Source organism: Pleurodeles waltl, chromosome 5, assembly GCF_031143425.1.
Source record: "Pleurodeles waltl isolate 20211129_DDA chromosome 5, aPleWal1.hap1.20221129, whole genome shotgun sequence".
Lineage (NCBI taxonomy): Eukaryota > Metazoa > Chordata > Amphibia > Caudata > Salamandridae > Pleurodeles > Pleurodeles waltl.
In genome coordinates this window covers 1,806,536,780-1,806,553,756 of record NC_090444.1, presented here as the reverse complement: position 1 = coordinate 1,806,553,756, position 16,977 = coordinate 1,806,536,780, and the positions used below count along the sequence as shown (strand labels likewise).

The 16,977-nt window shown below is 46.9% G+C and overlaps 1 protein-coding gene across 2 annotated transcripts in view; it reads left to right on the top strand.

Annotated features, from left to right (window-relative positions):
- Positions 1-16,977, top strand: part of MRPL14 (mitochondrial ribosomal protein L14) — an 86,270-nt gene that overhangs the window by 64,318 nt on the left and 4,975 nt on the right. Inside the window, exon 2 of one of the 2 annotated variants that reach the window (XM_069236280.1) lies at positions 14,656-14,754. The exons of the other annotated variant lie outside the window; for it this stretch is intronic. Coding sequence (XP_069092381.1) covers positions 14,678-14,754 — 77 coding nt within the window. The 5' untranslated portion in view covers positions 14,656-14,677. The remainder of the gene's footprint in view (positions 1-14,655; positions 14,755-16,977) is intronic. 2 annotated transcript variants of the gene reach the window in all.

Genomic DNA, 16,977 nt, shown 5'->3' with positions numbered 1-16,977 from the left:
GACGGCTGTGTCTAAGGACATTGGACAGTATGGTCCTCAAGATTCGGAGTACCTCAAGCACCTTTGTCAATCGTCCAGGGACCACAGACACTGGAATCCCACCTCAAGCATTTACACAGCAGCAAAACTAGATGAAACCTTAGGAAGCCTGCCCAGGAGAAAGCCTTGTGCAGTGAGTTCAGTGATTCTCTGGGCTCATCTCGGAGTGCTTGTCTGGAATGATGTGAGTGCTCAACTAAAAGGCCCCCTTCTACTCCTGCTAGCACCAAAATCCCCCTCTTTGTCCCTTCTGGGTTCGATCTGTGGCTCCTGAGACAAGAATAGGAATGGTATTGTAAGATGTAACTGTGGACATCTTGGAACGGTGCTGTATTCCACGGTCTATATCAGTGTTTCCCAAACTATGGGTCCGTAACCTATTTTTTTAAATTTATTTTTTGGGGCGGTCATGAAAGTCCAAGCAATAAATAAAGATGCTTTTAAATTCTGTATTTACCTTGTTGAATTTTTTTTTTTTTTTGCACTTCAAAGACAAAGGTCAATTGTCAGTCTACGTCTCTGCTGTTTATGTATTTATGTGGACTGGTGTTTACAAACTCCTCTCACTTTGCAGTCAGAAAAATAAATGTAAAGTGAATTATGGGGCAATCTTGTGAGGGTACAGAAAGTGTAAAAGAAAAGGCTTTAGGATGTAATTTCATAACACAAGATTTTATTAGGATCAGAGCAAATGAAGACACTTTGCTTGGTGATGCACAAATAACTATTCATTGAAACTCGATTTTCACACATTATTTTTGCGCAATCTAGTTTTATCAGTTAAACTGTATGTCTGTGCAAATTTAGTGACCATTTCAATAGAAAACATGCTGACCGTAAATAACACTGTGCTACCAAACAATGCTTTAGTTGCATTAAAAAAAAAAATCCACCCGTTTCATGTCCGTTAAAGCTAGGTGGGTCGCAGAAGCTTGTTGTACTACAAAGTGGGCCGTACTTCTAAAACGTTTGGGAAACACTGGCTTATACAGTTATTTTGCCATTTATCTCCTTGGTTGGGGGGAATAGGGTCAAGGATCTCCAAACACTTGTTATTGTACGCCCATCGACACTTGACATGAAGAACCTGCTCATTCACCTACCCACAGTAATCCTTTCTACGGTGACTGCATCTCCACAGTTCTTTGCACATGATACGCATATCTACAATCCTCAAAGCAGGAATACATCCACCCTACATTCTGTATGAAACAAAAGGATTTCATCATAGAAGTACCCTCTGGTTTGCAAACAATGGTTTTCCTTTTTGGAATGTGACTGGTTTTGAGGTGATCTTGTGTTGCTTGGAGTTAGTCTTGCATGTCGCTGATCTAACATTTCCTTGTAATTCACATGCGTGGGGATCGGTTTGAAGCAGCCACTGAGGCGGGCTTGGGCTTGGTCTGCGGTGCCGGCAGAGGCTGCCTTCCGTTGCTCCCCTGTCCCAGGCCCTGCTCTGCCTGAGATTTGGAAGCAGCCTCCTGAGACCTGCTGAATTTGCTGCTACCGCAGCCCGTTTCCTTGCTGCCGCCTTTAGCTAGAGCGGCTCTTTACCAATACAGTGCAGTGCAAGGCAATACTGTGCAATGCAACAGTCGCTTACAGTGCAGTACTAGACAACTGAATGGCTCAGTACAGTAATACAATACTAATACTGTGCAGTGCTGTGTATTGCATCTACAATAAACCATTTGACAGTTTTATACAGTGCAATAATATGATGTGCAAATATACTATACAATATTATTCTATACTATGGAATATACTAATACTATGTAACATTTCCATGTAGCAGTAATATATGTTTCAGTACTTAGTACTAGAATCCAAAAGTATTATGCTGCGCAGATTACTACACAATTTAAAATGCTATAAACTGCAACAACAATATCCTGTTAAAAACTGTGCAGTGCCGTACAGTGCAATAGACGGCAAAAAATTGAGTACAAAAGATTACACCTGCCTTGGTGTGGTTATTTCATTGGCAAAATACTGGTAATTGTCTTCTTTTTAATAACCTGACTACTGTTGTATGTGGCCTCAGCAGGAGTAGTGTAGATGGGATTTGCAAACGGAATTATAACTGCTAATTATTCCAGTTGTAATCTACATGTCTGTTACATCTCCTCCATTTAACTGCTAGGCACTGCACCACAAGAGAAGACAAGTTGAGAGCTAGATAATCACTCATAACACCAGGATCCCAGCAAATACAAGACTCTGCCAGCATGGTGTAGCGTGCTTCCCTCTTCCGAAAAGACACTTCAGTATTCCACAAGCAGAAGTGCTATATAAATGCTACAATACCATACATCGTCCCTTTTATTCATATACTCGCCCATTTTTTCCAGCCATGCACCTGTGTAGTTGCGCATCCATGTACTCACCCATTAATCACCCGTGCATTCATTCATTCATCCAAATGTTGACACATTCTTTATTTCATATGCTCACTCACTGGTCTGCACATCAATACACACAAGCTACCCAATCAGTGAGGAAGCACTTTTACTTTTAAACTAACCAGAACTATTGGCTTTGTCAATGCTTGTTTGATTTGTTTGTAAGATGCGTGGACTGAAGTTGCGTACTGTGAAACAAGGCCCTGTCTGAATGGCAGTAGTCGGTGTTATGGATAAAGTAAAAGCAGTGGATTACATTGAACGAAAGGCTTCAAGAGCCTTGGTTCAGCGCCATGAATAATGTATGTTTTAGCAGCAGTAGCTTGTATCCACAACCTGCCTTCTTTGCTCAAGCTGAAAGAATCACTCTCTAGCTCAGGCGCTCTGATTTTTCTGTTTGTGCTGCTGTTAGAGGAGGTTGACCCTAGTGCGCTATTATAGGGTCCGGATGTTTAATTGACTTTCTTTAGTGACAGCCATGCTGGTCATGGCTCGTGACTGTCGGCTGTGAAGCACAAAGCATGCCGAGAATACCGTTCTGGCCCCTGTTCAAGCTAGTGGATGTGTGTTTGGGCTCTAGTTCTACTCTACTGAGAGTGGTCACTGGGTAGAAAAGACTGACTTATGTTTCTGACTAGCCCTTTCATTTTGTTCAGGTGAACATAACATGTGGCTCAGCGGCTCATTGGGGATCTCTTGGCTGAAGTTGCTTTTATTCTGGAGGCTAGATGATAGAGCATTAAAGATTGGTAATCTGGATCTTGACTCATGCTTGATGTGAAGGCAGATGGCATACAGGTAAGAGTGAACGGTCAGAGCTGGACTGAAATTGTCCACCAGGTGGGTGAGATCCAAGCCGGAGTTGAAATAAAGGGATTTCTAATTGGGTTGTTTAGGGCCTGCTTTTCTTTTAATGCACGTGACTGTCCCAAACTGAGAGGGTACCCCTGGTGGGCTTGTTTAAATGCTCAATGTTTATTCTGGTGGGTACAGTTGGTTTTGCCTCTTCTATATTTTCCTAAAGACTGCCATAAAGCAGAGGCCACCTTGCTCACACAGGAACCAGCTAGCCTGCGATCCTTATTCCATAGAGCTGACTGGTAAACCTTCGCTGGCCTACTGCCTAGAGCTTTATCTAGAGCTTTGAGTACGAAAAAAGAAATGCTACAAAAGAAGGCTTAAAAAGCCTGAGTTCTCTGGTTGCACACTGAATTGTTGGTGCAAAAACATGGTACATTACGTTCTGCAAGTGAGCTTCCCATTCTCAGACTAAGGTAGGGTTGACAAAGATTTTGCTTTGGCTTACTTGTGGAGTAATTTCTGACATACTCCTGAATTCCAGGAATTCAGCAAGTGTAATCCCTCTGTAGTCACAGCAAAAAGAAGTACAGAGGATTAGACATGTTAGTGTGAGCAGCTAAGAGATGCACACGTATGAGCCCAAGAAATTGGTTGTCTGAAACTAAATGAAATAGTGGAAATCTTACCAAGTTAACTCTGGCGGGAGACCTCAAAGGTAGAAGGGGTATTTGAGAAAGTTGTTTATAATTAGAATGACATGTGAGCTGTTAATTAGGAATTCCATAAACTGACCAAAGGCCCTGTCCAATACATTTGCTCAGGAACAAAGCAGAAAAAGTTGGGTACATTGATTAGTCATGTCTACGTTGCAGACAAAGCGACTTAACAGAATAGAAAGAGTCAAATACCTCATATAAATGCACTAGAATGTGAAAGTGATTTCACTGTATTCAGCAGATCCCAGAGTAGCGATCCGTGATTAACGCTACCCACTATCTAGCAGTTCAAGTCAGAGATGAGGGTCTTTAAGTTTTGTTCTAAGTAAACATTTGTGAGGTTTTAGATGTTTTTGAGTTTCCATAACCTTATGAAAGACCTCTTTGGGTTCGATCAGGCTTTGTGATTGTGCAAGTAATACATTTGTTGTGTCGAAATGTGGCCCGAAGCACTCCCAGATGATTGGGCAAGAGGCTACCCAGATTGCCATGTTTGATTCGGAAACTCTGGGTATAGTGTGAGCGGGAATTGTTGGGTGTTGTATGTGGGAGATTGTTAGAAATTGGGTCTGTAGTGGGCAGCGGTATACACCCTTGTCCAAGTAGGGACCAAAATCCTAGTCAGGGTAAGTAACCACACAATCTAAATTGTCTTGTGCCCACCCTCTGGTAGCTTGGCACGGAGCAGTTGGGCGTAAATTAGAAGGCAATGTGTAAAGTATTTGTGCAATAACTCATACAGTAACACGATGAAAGCACCACAAACGTACACCACACCAGTTTAGAAAAGTAGATAATCTTTATCGGAATAAAATAACGTAAAAATGTCAAATATCCAATGTGTACAAGCCAAGATATGAATTTTCAAAGATGAAATCCCAATAAAGCGCTTAGAAATGCAAAAGCTCCAACTGGAGCTATCATGACTATCATGAAATCATTGACATAGTCGTTCCCAATAGTCCAACGCCACTGGTGCTGGTCACGGAGTCGCACGGATCCCCAGGCAGAGTACCTTTCGAAAACGAAGAACCAAAGATGTTGCCTTGAGTCAGGGAGGTGCGGTGTCAGTCACTTATGGCGCCCGGGGAGGGGAAGGGAGGTGAGATGAGAGATGAGAGATGAGAGATGAGAGATGAGAGATGAGAGATGAGAGATGAGAGATGAGAGATGAGAGATGAGAGATGAGAGATGAGATGAGAGATGAGATGAGATGAGAGATGAGATGAGAGATGAGATGAGAGATGAGATGAGAGATGAGATGAGATGAGAGATGAGATGAGAGATGAGATGAGAGATGAGATGAGAGATGAGATGAGAGATGAGATGAGAGATGAGATGAGAGATGAGATGAGAGATGAGATGAGAGATGAGATGAGATGAGAGATGAGATGAGAGATGAGATGAGAGATGAGATGAGAGATGAGATGAGAGATGAGATGAGAGATGAGATGAGAGATGAGATGAGAGATGAGATGAGATGAGAGATGAGATGAGAGATGAGATGAGAGATGAGATGAGAGATGAGATGAGAGATGAGATGAGATGAGAGATGAGATGAGAGATGAGATGAGAGATGAGATGAGAGATGAGATGAGGGGAGAGGGGAGAGGGGAGAGGAGAGAGGAGAGAGGGGAGAGGGGAGAGAGGGGGGAGAGGGGGGGGGGAGAGGGGAGAGGGGGGAGAGGGGAGAGGGGGGAGAGGGGAGAGGGGAGAGAGGGGGGGGGGGAGAGGGGGGGGGGGAGAGGGGAGAGGGGAGAGAGGAGAGGGGAGAGGGGAGAGGGGGGAGGGGAGAGGGGAGAGGGGAGAGGGGGGAGGGGAGAGAGGGGAGAGGGGAGAGGGGGGAGGGGAGAGAGAGGGGAGAGGGGAGAGGGGAGAGGAGAGAGGAGAGAGGAGAGAGGGGAGGGGGGAGAGGGGAGAGGGGGGAGGGGAGAGAGAGGGGAGAGGGGAGAGGGGAGAGGGGAGAGGGGAGAGGGGAGAGGGGAGAGGGGAGAGGGGAGAGGGGGGAGGGGAGAGGGGAGAGGGGAGAGGGGGGAGGGGAGAGAGGGGAGAGGAGAGAGGGGAGAGGGGAGAGGGGGGAGGGGAGAGAGGGGAGAGGAGAGAGGGGAGAGGGGAGAGGGGAGAGGAGAGAGGGGAGAGGGGAGAGGGGAGAGGGGGGAGGGGGGAGGGGGGAGAGGGGAGAGGGGAGAGGGGAGAGGGGGGAGGGGAGAGAGAGGGGAGAGGGGAGAGGGGAGAGGGGAGAGGGGAGAGGGGGGAGGGGAGAGAGAGGGGGGGGGGGAGAGGGGAGAGGGGGGAGGGGAGAGGGGAGAGGGGGGAGGGGGGAGGGGAGAGAGAGGGGAGAGGGGAGAGGGGGGAGGGGAGAGGGGAGAGGGGGGAGGGGGGAGGGGGGAGGGGGGAGGGGAGAGGGGAGAGAGAGGGGAGAGGGGAGAGGGGAGAGGGGAGAGGGGGGAGGGGAGAGGGGGGGGGGGAGAGAGGAGAGAGGGGGGGGGGGGAGAGGGGAGAGGGGAGAGAGGGGGGGGGGGAGAGGGGAGAGGGGAGAGAGGGGGGGGGGAGAGGGGAGAGGGGAGAGAGGGGGGGGGGGAGAGGGGAGAGGGGAGAGAGGAGAGAGAGGGGGGGGGGGAGAGGGGAGAGGGGAGAGAGGAGAGAGAGGGGGGGGGGGAGAGGGGAGAGGGGAGAGAGGAGAGAGAGGGGGGGGGGGAGAGGGGAGAGGGGAGAGAGGAGAGAGAGGGGGGGGGGGGAGAGGGGAGAGGGGAGAGAGGAGAGAGAGGGGAGAGGGGAGAGAGAGGGGGGGGGGGGAGAGGGGAGAGAGGAGAGAGGGGAGAGGGGAGAGAGAGGGGGGGGGGGGAGAGGGGAGAGAGGGGAGAGAGGGGAGAGAGGGGGGGGGGGAGAGGGGAGAGAGGAGAGAGGGGAGAGGGGAGAGAGAGGGGGGGGGGGGAGAGGGGAGAGAGGGGAGAGAGGGGAGAGAGGGGAGGTGTCTGTTCCGTATAGCGAGGCATCAGTTCTGTCCAGTTGAAAGGGTGCTGAGGCAGCGTTGGTTCCTTGTGACCCGGTGGGGTCGATGAATCCAGTCGGTCAAGATGTGCTGTATCGACTTCGCAGTGCTGCGATCACACCGTAGTGTCTTGGTGACATCAGACTTGCGTTGCAGGCCGCGGTTGTTCCTTTCAGTGATGACCATGGAGCCAGAGCAGGCAGCAGGGCGGCGTCGATTCTTGAGTAACTGAAGTTGGTGAACTAGTAAGACGCTAGTTAGGTCTTTGTTGGACCTGAGACTTCAGAACAGGAGGCAAGCTCAATCCAAGCCCTTGGAAAGCACTTTTAGAGGAAGGCAGAGTCCTTCCAGTAGAGTCACGGGCCAGCAGGGCAGCGGTCCTTCTCATCAAAGCAAACCAGATGAGTCCTTTGGGCAGCAGGCAGTCCCTCTGACAGAATCCAGGTGTAGATCCAGAAGTGTCTGATTTGATGGGGTCAGAGACCCAGTATAAATACCCAAAGGTGCCTTTGAAGTGGGGAAACTCCAAAGAGTAGTTTTGAAGTTCTCCAGTCCCCCTTTCAGCCCAATCTTGTCTGCCAGGATCCCTGTGGGGGGTTATCAGTCCTTTGTGTGAGGGCAGGCCACTGGCCTCTGAAGTGTAAGAGGTAGCCCCTCCACCCTTCCTGCCTAGGGAGACACATTCAGTATACAGATGAATGCAGATGTGACTGAGTGTCCTGGGTTTATGGCTGTCTGGATGGAATGCACAAGGGGAGCTGTTAGCCAGCACATATCAGACTTGGATGAGAGACAGGCTGTAAGGCACAGATGGCAGTGAGTGCAGAGAAATTTCCACTCTCTAAAAGTGGCATTTCTAAAATAGTAATATTAAATCCAACTTCACCAGTAAGCAGGATTTTCTATTAGCATTCTATTGCCATTCTGGCCATACTAAACATGACAGGGCTACTCCTTTCAGATCAGAATCTACCACTTAAAAGTATATAAGGGCAGCTCTAATGCTGGCCTATGAGAGGAGCAGGCCTTACAGTACTGGAAAACGAGTTTTCCCCCACCAGGACGTGTAAAACACATAAGTACATGTCCTGCCTTTTACTTACATAGCATCCTGCCCTATGGGCCTACCTTAGGGGTGACGTATATGTAGAAAAAGGGGAGTTTAAGGCTTTGCAAGTCGTTTTAAATGGAAAGTCAAATGGGCCGTTAAACTGCACACAAAGGGCTTGCAATGGCAGGCCTGAGACATGATTTAAAGGCTACCTATGGGGGTGGCACAACCAGTGCTGCAGGACCACTAGTAGCATTTAATTTACAGGCCCTGGACACCTCTAGTGCACTTTACTAGGGTCTTACACATAAATGAAATATGCCAATTGGGTAGGAACCAATGTTACCATGTTTAGGGAAGAGAGCACACGCACTCTAGCACTGGTCAGCAGTGATAATGTGTGCAGAGTCTTAAAACCAGCAAAAAACAGGGTCAGAAAAATGGAGGGAGGGAGGCAGGCAAAAAGTTGGGGGGTGACCACCCTAAGACTGTCAGGTCTAACGGAGATGCTCTGGTTCTCTGTGTGGACATGGAGCTACTCTTAGTCATATCAGCGGCACAGAACAGTAAAATGATATAGGTTGACATTTTATGCTGCATACTGTCTCCTGGTTGATCTCCATGGTCTAAGCATTTGGTATGCGCTTATTGGGACTGTGGAGTAGTATTGATTAGAATACTGTTGCTTAATTCTTTATTTAGGTGATTGAGTTAGCACACTACTATTCTGAGCACAGGGTGTCAGAGTGCTTTACAAAGCACAGAAATAGCAGTGACCAAAAAAGATGACATCCGAACTGATGTTTTCAGAAGATATTAGTATTGTTGCAGTGCAGGTTTTGGGGAGACGAGATAAAACAAGTGGATACTGATTATGAGAGGTTTTTATAAGAAGTGATGCTTAAGGTCCCTTTAAAAAAAGGGAGGTTGATGTGACCTGTGGGATATAAGACAGAGTAGCATTCCTGTTGAAAACCTAGGACAAACTCAAGTTATCCTAACAGGCAACCCCAATTACCTCATCTTAGGCTGGCAACGGCCATAGGGTTAGAAGATAATTCCCCAAACCTGTAAGCACCCTCTCAGAAGAATGATAAGTGAGTGTTCTACACAGAAAGAAGTGGGGAGGTTCTCAAGATTCTCAGTGAAAGATTGGCTCCTTTCACAAGGTTTTTAATGGTGCAATTCTTATCATAGTTTGCCTTTTCTATAAATAGCCATGTCAATAGCAGAAATTCTTATCACCCAGCTCAAGGGTACTCATTGTGTTGAGTTAAGAAATGTTAGTGAGTCTTCCAGAATTTGAACCAGTAACTGCTCGATTTGGAAGTATGCTTTATTCAACCCTGACACGTACCACGCATCACAGGTTGAACGAAGCCATTTTGGATAAATCACTGCAGGTTCCCTAATTAGCCATGCATCTTCAGCTGATTGTATTGGTCTCTTAATCACAAAGAAATTTGTTCTCCGATAGCTGTCACCGCCTCCACTCTTAAGAGGCGTTTCAGAATGCATGTCGCCTGTCTGATATTCACCGTGTTGTCCACCCTGCTGATGCTGAGCAAGTGAAGAGAGAGAAAGAGAGAGAGTGGAAAGGCAGCTGATAGGAACACAACTAGGTAACACTGTACTGTGAACTTACCAAGAGTAACTGTTTTCCTGGCCGAGCTAGGTTCCTTAAGTTGACATCATGCTGGAAGGACAAAGAAGGAATGGGAGCTCCAAGAACTGGGGGTGTCAGAGAGCGACTGTGTTTATTCCTCATGCTGTGGAGATCCGAGAGCCTGGGGACAAGCATCTGTATCTGTAGTTCTGCCAGCATGGCACCCTTAGCAAGACCTAGGGTTGAACTGCGCCTTGCTGCCTCACTACATCCAGCCAATGTCAGTAGGCCGGTGGCACCTCATCTGCTGTATTTGCAGTACTTAACTTGTGTTATGTGCTGTGAGTTATTGCCTCTGGCTTTTTTTTTTGCCACCAAAAATCTTCTCTCCTCCTGCAGGCGGCAATCCCATGTATTAAATAAAGCATTGCCTCTCCTGTCCCTTCTGTCCCACAAGGAGATGTGTTAGCAATAACTAACAGAGAAAGCTTACTCTTTGCTTTGGAATTCAGGAGGAGGTGTTGAGCATGTACAAGGGAGTACCTGGAAGGAGCAGGACAGAAGTGGGGCACTGAGGCAGATAGAGCCGGCTGGTGTTGAAAGTGGCCAGGGACTGGGTAATGCCTGTTGAAGGCACAACTAGGAAGACAATTCACAATGCATACACTAAACAAAAGGAAGGTTGTGGGGAGTAGAGAAAAGAAGAATAATAAACAAACTATCATAAGATGTGATCTGTCTGTAACGGAAAAGAGATCACAAGAAAGGAAGAAACAGTTATTCTTACTTTACCTTGGGAAACACCCAGCAGCTCTTATGGAAAGAGAGCACCAAGGGAGTCTCTGGTTGAGGCATTAAGCCTCAGACCTTACTTCCTCCCTCTGGTTCAAGCTAGAATTGAACACAAGCATGAGGCCAAGCTGAAGGGAGCAAAAGCAACAGAATTCAGGACCTAGGCAACTAGGACTAGCTTCTAACAAACAGTAAACGGGAAGATTATGATATAATACAGAAAGAACAGACAAATCAACCTAAAACACTAGGAATAACAGTCAGGCCCAATAAAACAGGAAAGACAAACATGAGGAGCAAGGATTGGAGGTATGCAAATATACAACTTGCAGTGAATCTAGTTAGATTATACCCTTCCATACATAAATGTAAGACTTGGCCTGGACGTCTTCACTGTCACGCAGGAGTACTAGTATTGTAAAGTATGCCAACCATGATCTCAGAATTTAAAATTTGTTGCCGTCCTCCTTTTTGGTAATTCACGATGTCCTAACAGCTGCTGGCAAGTCAAAGAAGCTACGTTTAATGTGTTGTGGAGAGGAACAGGTAACAAGATGTTTCAGATAACAATGCTCACATATGCCTAGTATGAAGGCCTGCAGCAATGCTATTGCACGGAATGAGCCTTTGGTGAATGCTGTTAATGAGACTGACTTCTATAACTATGTAGATTTCTCTGGTGTGCACCAAGCCTGCTTAGCCCTTGCACCTCAGACTGAATGAAGGGGATGGGTCCAAGTAGAGAGCACCTCAAGCTGGGTGCACGGGGCAGGGGCAACATTCAACCATCCATTGGCACAGTTGAGGAGACTTCTTCAATACACAACCTCTCCAAGCCTATATGTATTATTTAAGGCCGTCTTCATGTCCTCTAAACTCAATGGAGTCAGGAGCGGGTTTATAGTCCAGTTTTATTTTCAGAACTTGCTGGGTACAACTGCATGTACACTTTAAGTCCAGTGCTGCAGTTTGGAAGACATCTGCAGCAAAGCTTTTGAACCTTCCCTCTGCTTCTGTGTCCAGGACTTTTGGGATATGATCCTGATGTTTCAACCCTTGGCCTTGTTCTCAGTGAGAGCGGGTCTGAGATTTCTGGGGCTCTTGGCCGACTGCATCCTGCTTGTGAACCATGCCAGGTGACACGTGTGAGTTATGCAGTAGGGTCTGAAGTTTCAGTGTGCTCAGCATTAAGGGGACCAGTCTGACTCCAAGTGTCAGAGAAGATTTGCAGTGATGGCTGCTGAACTGCAATTGACCGGCTGCAGTCCCTTCTTCCTTCCGTTCCCAGAGTTAATGGTTATGGTAGATGTATTGTTGCTGGGTTGGGGAGGTGACCTTTGCGGTGGAGATTGGAGGACTCTGGGCCCTTGAGGAAGCTCATCTCCACATCAGCTTTCTGGAGTTGCAAGTGATTTGCTTGGCACTCTAGGCATTTGTCTCGGTCATTGAGGGGGAACGTATACAGGCACTGACAGGCAACACACCAAATTGTACTGCAGCAAATAAGGAGGTGGGGCTGCTGCTGGTCTTGTGCCAGGAGTCCCTATGACTCTGGAAGTGATTGAACACTCCAGGCATCTCCCTGATTGCCCAACACTTGGAAGAATCTTTAAACGCTAGGGTGGATAAACTCTGCCAACAGTGCCTAGCGGATCATAAATGACAGTTATAGTCCGAGGAGGTACAGGGCCTTTTCCAAATATGGGGAGAACCCTAGCTTAATCTATTCATTGCTGCAGAGAATGTGCATTGTCCAAGATTTTGTGTGTTGGAGTTCCTAAAGTGGGTCTCCCTCAGCCTTTCACCAAGACTGGGGCTCTGGACTCCTGCACACTTTTCCGCCCCTACCTTTGTTTCCCAGAATCCTAAAACAAAGTCAAGAAAGACTGGGCCCAGCCATCCTGATGGCTGAGGACTGTGAGAGGAGAATGTGATACCCAGCACTTTTGTCTGTAAGCATTTGCCCTACAATCTGGCTGCCCCTTCGTGAGGTCCTTCTGTCACAACAGCAAGGATGAGTCTTGCACCTAAGCCTGCACAGCCTGAATGCCCTGGAGTGAAGGTTGAACAGCGACAGTTGATGACTTTCGATCTCCCTCCCCAAGTATAGTGCCATCTTGGTAGCCAGATGTCTAACAGGACGTTAGGAGAAGTTTTTTGTCTAGTGTTCCTCCCTTAACATCCAACCCTTGAATTCACGGTTCTTACCTCCCTGATATGCACCACCTTTTAAAAGATGCACAGTTCCTCTGAATGCTCTCCATAAAGACAGGGTTTATCTTTGCCTTGCGAGTGAGCCAACTCCAGCTCTTGCCCGTGCAACAACCATATACATCCCTTTTCACAGGCAAGCTGGTCCTCTTGACGAAAGGAACACCGTGCCACAGGTAGTCACAACCTTCAACGTAGGCTTTTTATGATTTTGATGCTCCCCCTCATCCCTCTAAAGAGAAGGAACAGCTCCACTGTTTTGACCTTAAGAGGGACACCAACTTTTACATTGATTGGATTAGAGACCATTGATTTGATGATCAACTTTCTGGAGCAAAAAAAGTAAAGCAATACGTAAAAGGACCATCTCTCGAGGCATTGTTTTGTGCATTAAGAACTGCAATAGGCTAACCAAAACTCAACCCACAGAAGGCTTGCATGCTCATTCAAATCTAGCAAAGGCTGCTACCACTGCACTGGCGCGTGGTCTGTCAGTAATGGACATCTGTCAAGCTGTCACGTGGGCGTCCCTCAACATGATCATAAAATACTACTGCATGGACGGTCAGGTTCGGCAGGACGGGCACTTCACCCGATCTGTCCTGCAGGATTCCCTGGTCTGAGTCATGCCACAGACCCAACTCTTGGGGAGATACTGCTTGAGTATGTACTCAGAAGTTGAGGAATCTGCGGTTAACCTCTGTCAGAAGAACAAGTTACTTACCTTTTGGTAATGCCTTTTCTGGTAGAGAATCTGTCTAACTGCAGATTCTTCACCTGATCCAACCTCCTCTCTGTTCTATGGAATGGACTCATAAAGGCCATGAATAAGTTCCCAGTCTAGAGTTCTGCACACTGGCATACTCTGTTTTCTATGGGCTCCGCATCTGATGGACAGAGATCAGAAAGAAACTGATGTCATTGTGGAGAGATGGCGTAGATATAGTGGCCCTGGGGTAGGTCGGCCCAGATGCAGAGCTGCACAACTTCACCTACTGAGATGTGAGGAAATTGCTGTCAAAATCCTCCTGATCAAGTGTGGTACCTGGTGGAATTCACAAGGGGAGGAATCTGCAGTTAGATGGGGTCTCTACCAGAAAATGCATTACAGAAGGTAAATAACATGTTCACTTAGGCCATACATATTTTTTTAATGGTGTGACAGCAACTGTCTTACACAGTTGCCTGTATCAGTGGGGAAGTGGCATCCTCCTATGAAATATTTTGGCATCCTTCTTTTTTTTTTTTTTTTTTTTTTTTTGTTCTAATGCAAATTAAATTCTGCCCACAAAGGTGAACAAGTAACAGAGATTTAGAGACCGAAGTCTTTAACTTGGAATAAGAAAAACTCGATTTCTGTTTCGATGTGTTTAAGCTTCAGATAGGTACGAGACATCCAGGAATGGATGACGTGCAATCAGTGTTTGAGGCATTGATTGTCTGTAGCAGAGGAAACATAACATGGTTGTGTGCCATTGGTGTACTGGTGAGATCTGGTGTTCTTCTTGGGGCATTAGCCTAATGTGTATGAATGTGCAGGATATTTGGTGTACATATGTCTTTTATCCGTAAATGTGGAGTCTTTATCACAATTATTCCCTGAATCTCCCTGCTATTCAGAACCTATGCACACATCAATAGGTTTAGGAGCAAAGTTGATTCTTTTGATATGGGCTTATACACCTGCTAATATTACATAAGACATATTTATAATTTTTATTACAATAAAATGAAGTGATTTGCCCAGAATAACACAGCACATTTTGGTCTGGTTGCTGAAGCTGAGATTGGAACCTATGTCCCTGCCAGCAACTATACTATACTATATTGCCTCCCATTCACAATCTAGCTCTGATTCTAAGAAGTTTGCAATGGAAAATATTACTGGTTTGCTCCTGTCCTGATGAGGTTACCTTTTTTTTTCTTTTGTGAATGTGGAGTCATGCTACCCAATTTTGAGTGTGCTTCAAGACTTACAGGATGTGGTAAAGCTTTGTGTTATCCAAGTCTTGGTTTCAGCCAATGTTGTGTTCTTTCTCATACAGGGGAAAAGAAAGGAGGACAGCCATGGCTCTACTCCATAGATGTGTGAGTGCGTTCTTGAGACATGCAGTAAGCAGCGCGGTCTCCCAACGCGCATTCAGGTAATATTCCAATCACTGTGTGGAAAGTGTGGAAAGTGCCATCACTGGAATTGGAGTGGGGAGGCATTTGTTATTGCATTCTCTTATGTGTGTATTACATCATATATGCTTCAGCAGTAGGCACCCACCATTACAACGGGAGGGATTACCAGCCGGCAGCAGGTGCAGGTATGTACACGGAGTATGCCTTTTTCAAACAACATAGTTATGTTTACCTCCATCCCATGAATTTGTGGATTTGGAGCACAGTGTGGCACTCAGGACATCACAGCTTATGTTGACTGCTGAGCCTTTATTAGGCTGCGAAGTCATCTGCTAAGAGACTATGGGCCTGATTTAGAGTTTGGCGGGTGGGTTACTCCGTCACAAATGTGACGGATATCCCGTCCACCATATTACGATTCCCATAGGAAGTAATGGAATCGTAATAGAGCAAATGGGATATCCATCACATTTGTGACAGAGTAACCCCGTCCGCCAAACTCTAAATCAGGCCCTATGTTTGACACGCTGTGCATTGGAGGCAGTTGAAGAGTGCAGCATTTCCTCTCTGTTTGAGAAGAAAAGTCCAGATTTTTATTAAAGACAATGCTTGATAAACAAGCAAGATTGGAAGCATATTATTATTATCAGTAATCAATGCCAGGGCCTTCATCCTCCTCTCAAACACTGTCTTTCACTTATAAGACCGCACTGATCCAAGCTCTGTCCTTTTCAGAAAACCTTGGAGACCTTCGCATTACCCAGCATTACGGAACCCACCCACACAGTCATGCACATATTGGACCCAATTTCCTCCTCAATCAGCAACATCACAGTTGACAAGCCAGCATCTATGACCTTGACATACCACACCCTTGTGAGTTCAGAATACCAGTCCTGCACCATCACAGACCTACCACCCCTGAAAAAAACCCACAGATGGAAAAGCATCTCAGAAGAAGAGTGGGCCTCTGTCTCGATGAGCTTCAGCCCGAGCACACCTGTGACTTGTTGGAAGCCATCAAACACCTCAACAGCTGGAGCACCACATGCGCCGGCAGCCTGGCTCCCCTCAAGCACAACGTCAAGAGCCCAACCACAGGCCAACTGGTACACAGAGCAATTCTGGAAGACAAAACTCCACTGCAAGCAACTGGAGTAATAGCCAAGATACTGTAGGTTAAGACTTCTTCAAAACGGCCCTAAGACACCCCCACCAATAGTTACAGAACACTAAGTGCACAGCTCTTGCAGGTAGGATCCATTCCAGCACTAACAGCAGCAAGGAAATCTTCACCATCATCAAAGATTTTACCACACCACGAGCAACGTCAACCTCTCACAATACTTTTGCAATAAGCTGATGGAATTCTTCCGTAACAAAATCACCTCTTCAGCCGGACACAGTCACAGCTCAACTTCCCATCACGGCTTACGTACTAACCTTGGCCTCGTGACCTACTGACACCACTGCTAAAATCACTGCTACAGTGAAGAACATCCACTTGGGGGCTCCATCTGACCCTTGCCCCACAAAAAGGGCACCTATTGGTCAGCAAAGCACTAGCACGCATCCTCAGTGCCTCCATTGACTCAGCCACATTCCCAGACAACTGGAAACATGGCAACATCATGCCCCTCCTCATGAAACCATCCTCTGACCCTTCCATGCTTTGCATCTACAGACCCACCTTCCATACCCGGCAAAGATCCTAGAGAATCTAATCAACTGATGTCTCACCGATCACCTCAGTAACTACCAGTTCCTCAAAGCCATGCTGCCTGGATTCAGGCTGAACCACAGTACAGAAACTGCACTCATCGCCACCACAGACAACATCCGTATGATCCTTGACAGAGGAGGCACTGCAGTCCTTACTGTCCTGGACCACTCTGCAGCATTTGACACACTCCATCCTTATCTAGCAGCTGCACGATATTGGTATCCAAGGACCCAGTCTCCACTGGATCTGCTTATTCATAATGGATAGAACACAAGTTGTTCTCCTGACACCTTACTCCTCTGAAGCCTGCAAACTCTTCTGTGGAGTCCCTCAAGGTTCCTCACTCGGCCCCGCTCTCTTCAACACATACATGATTCCTCTGGCTAGTGTCATCCGTGCACACAACAAACATACTCTCTTGAGCAAACGACATGCAGCTTATACTCTCCTTCTCAGACAAGACACCCCCCAACACAAGAAACAAGTTCACCGCCTGATGTCCGTAGTCGCTAACTGG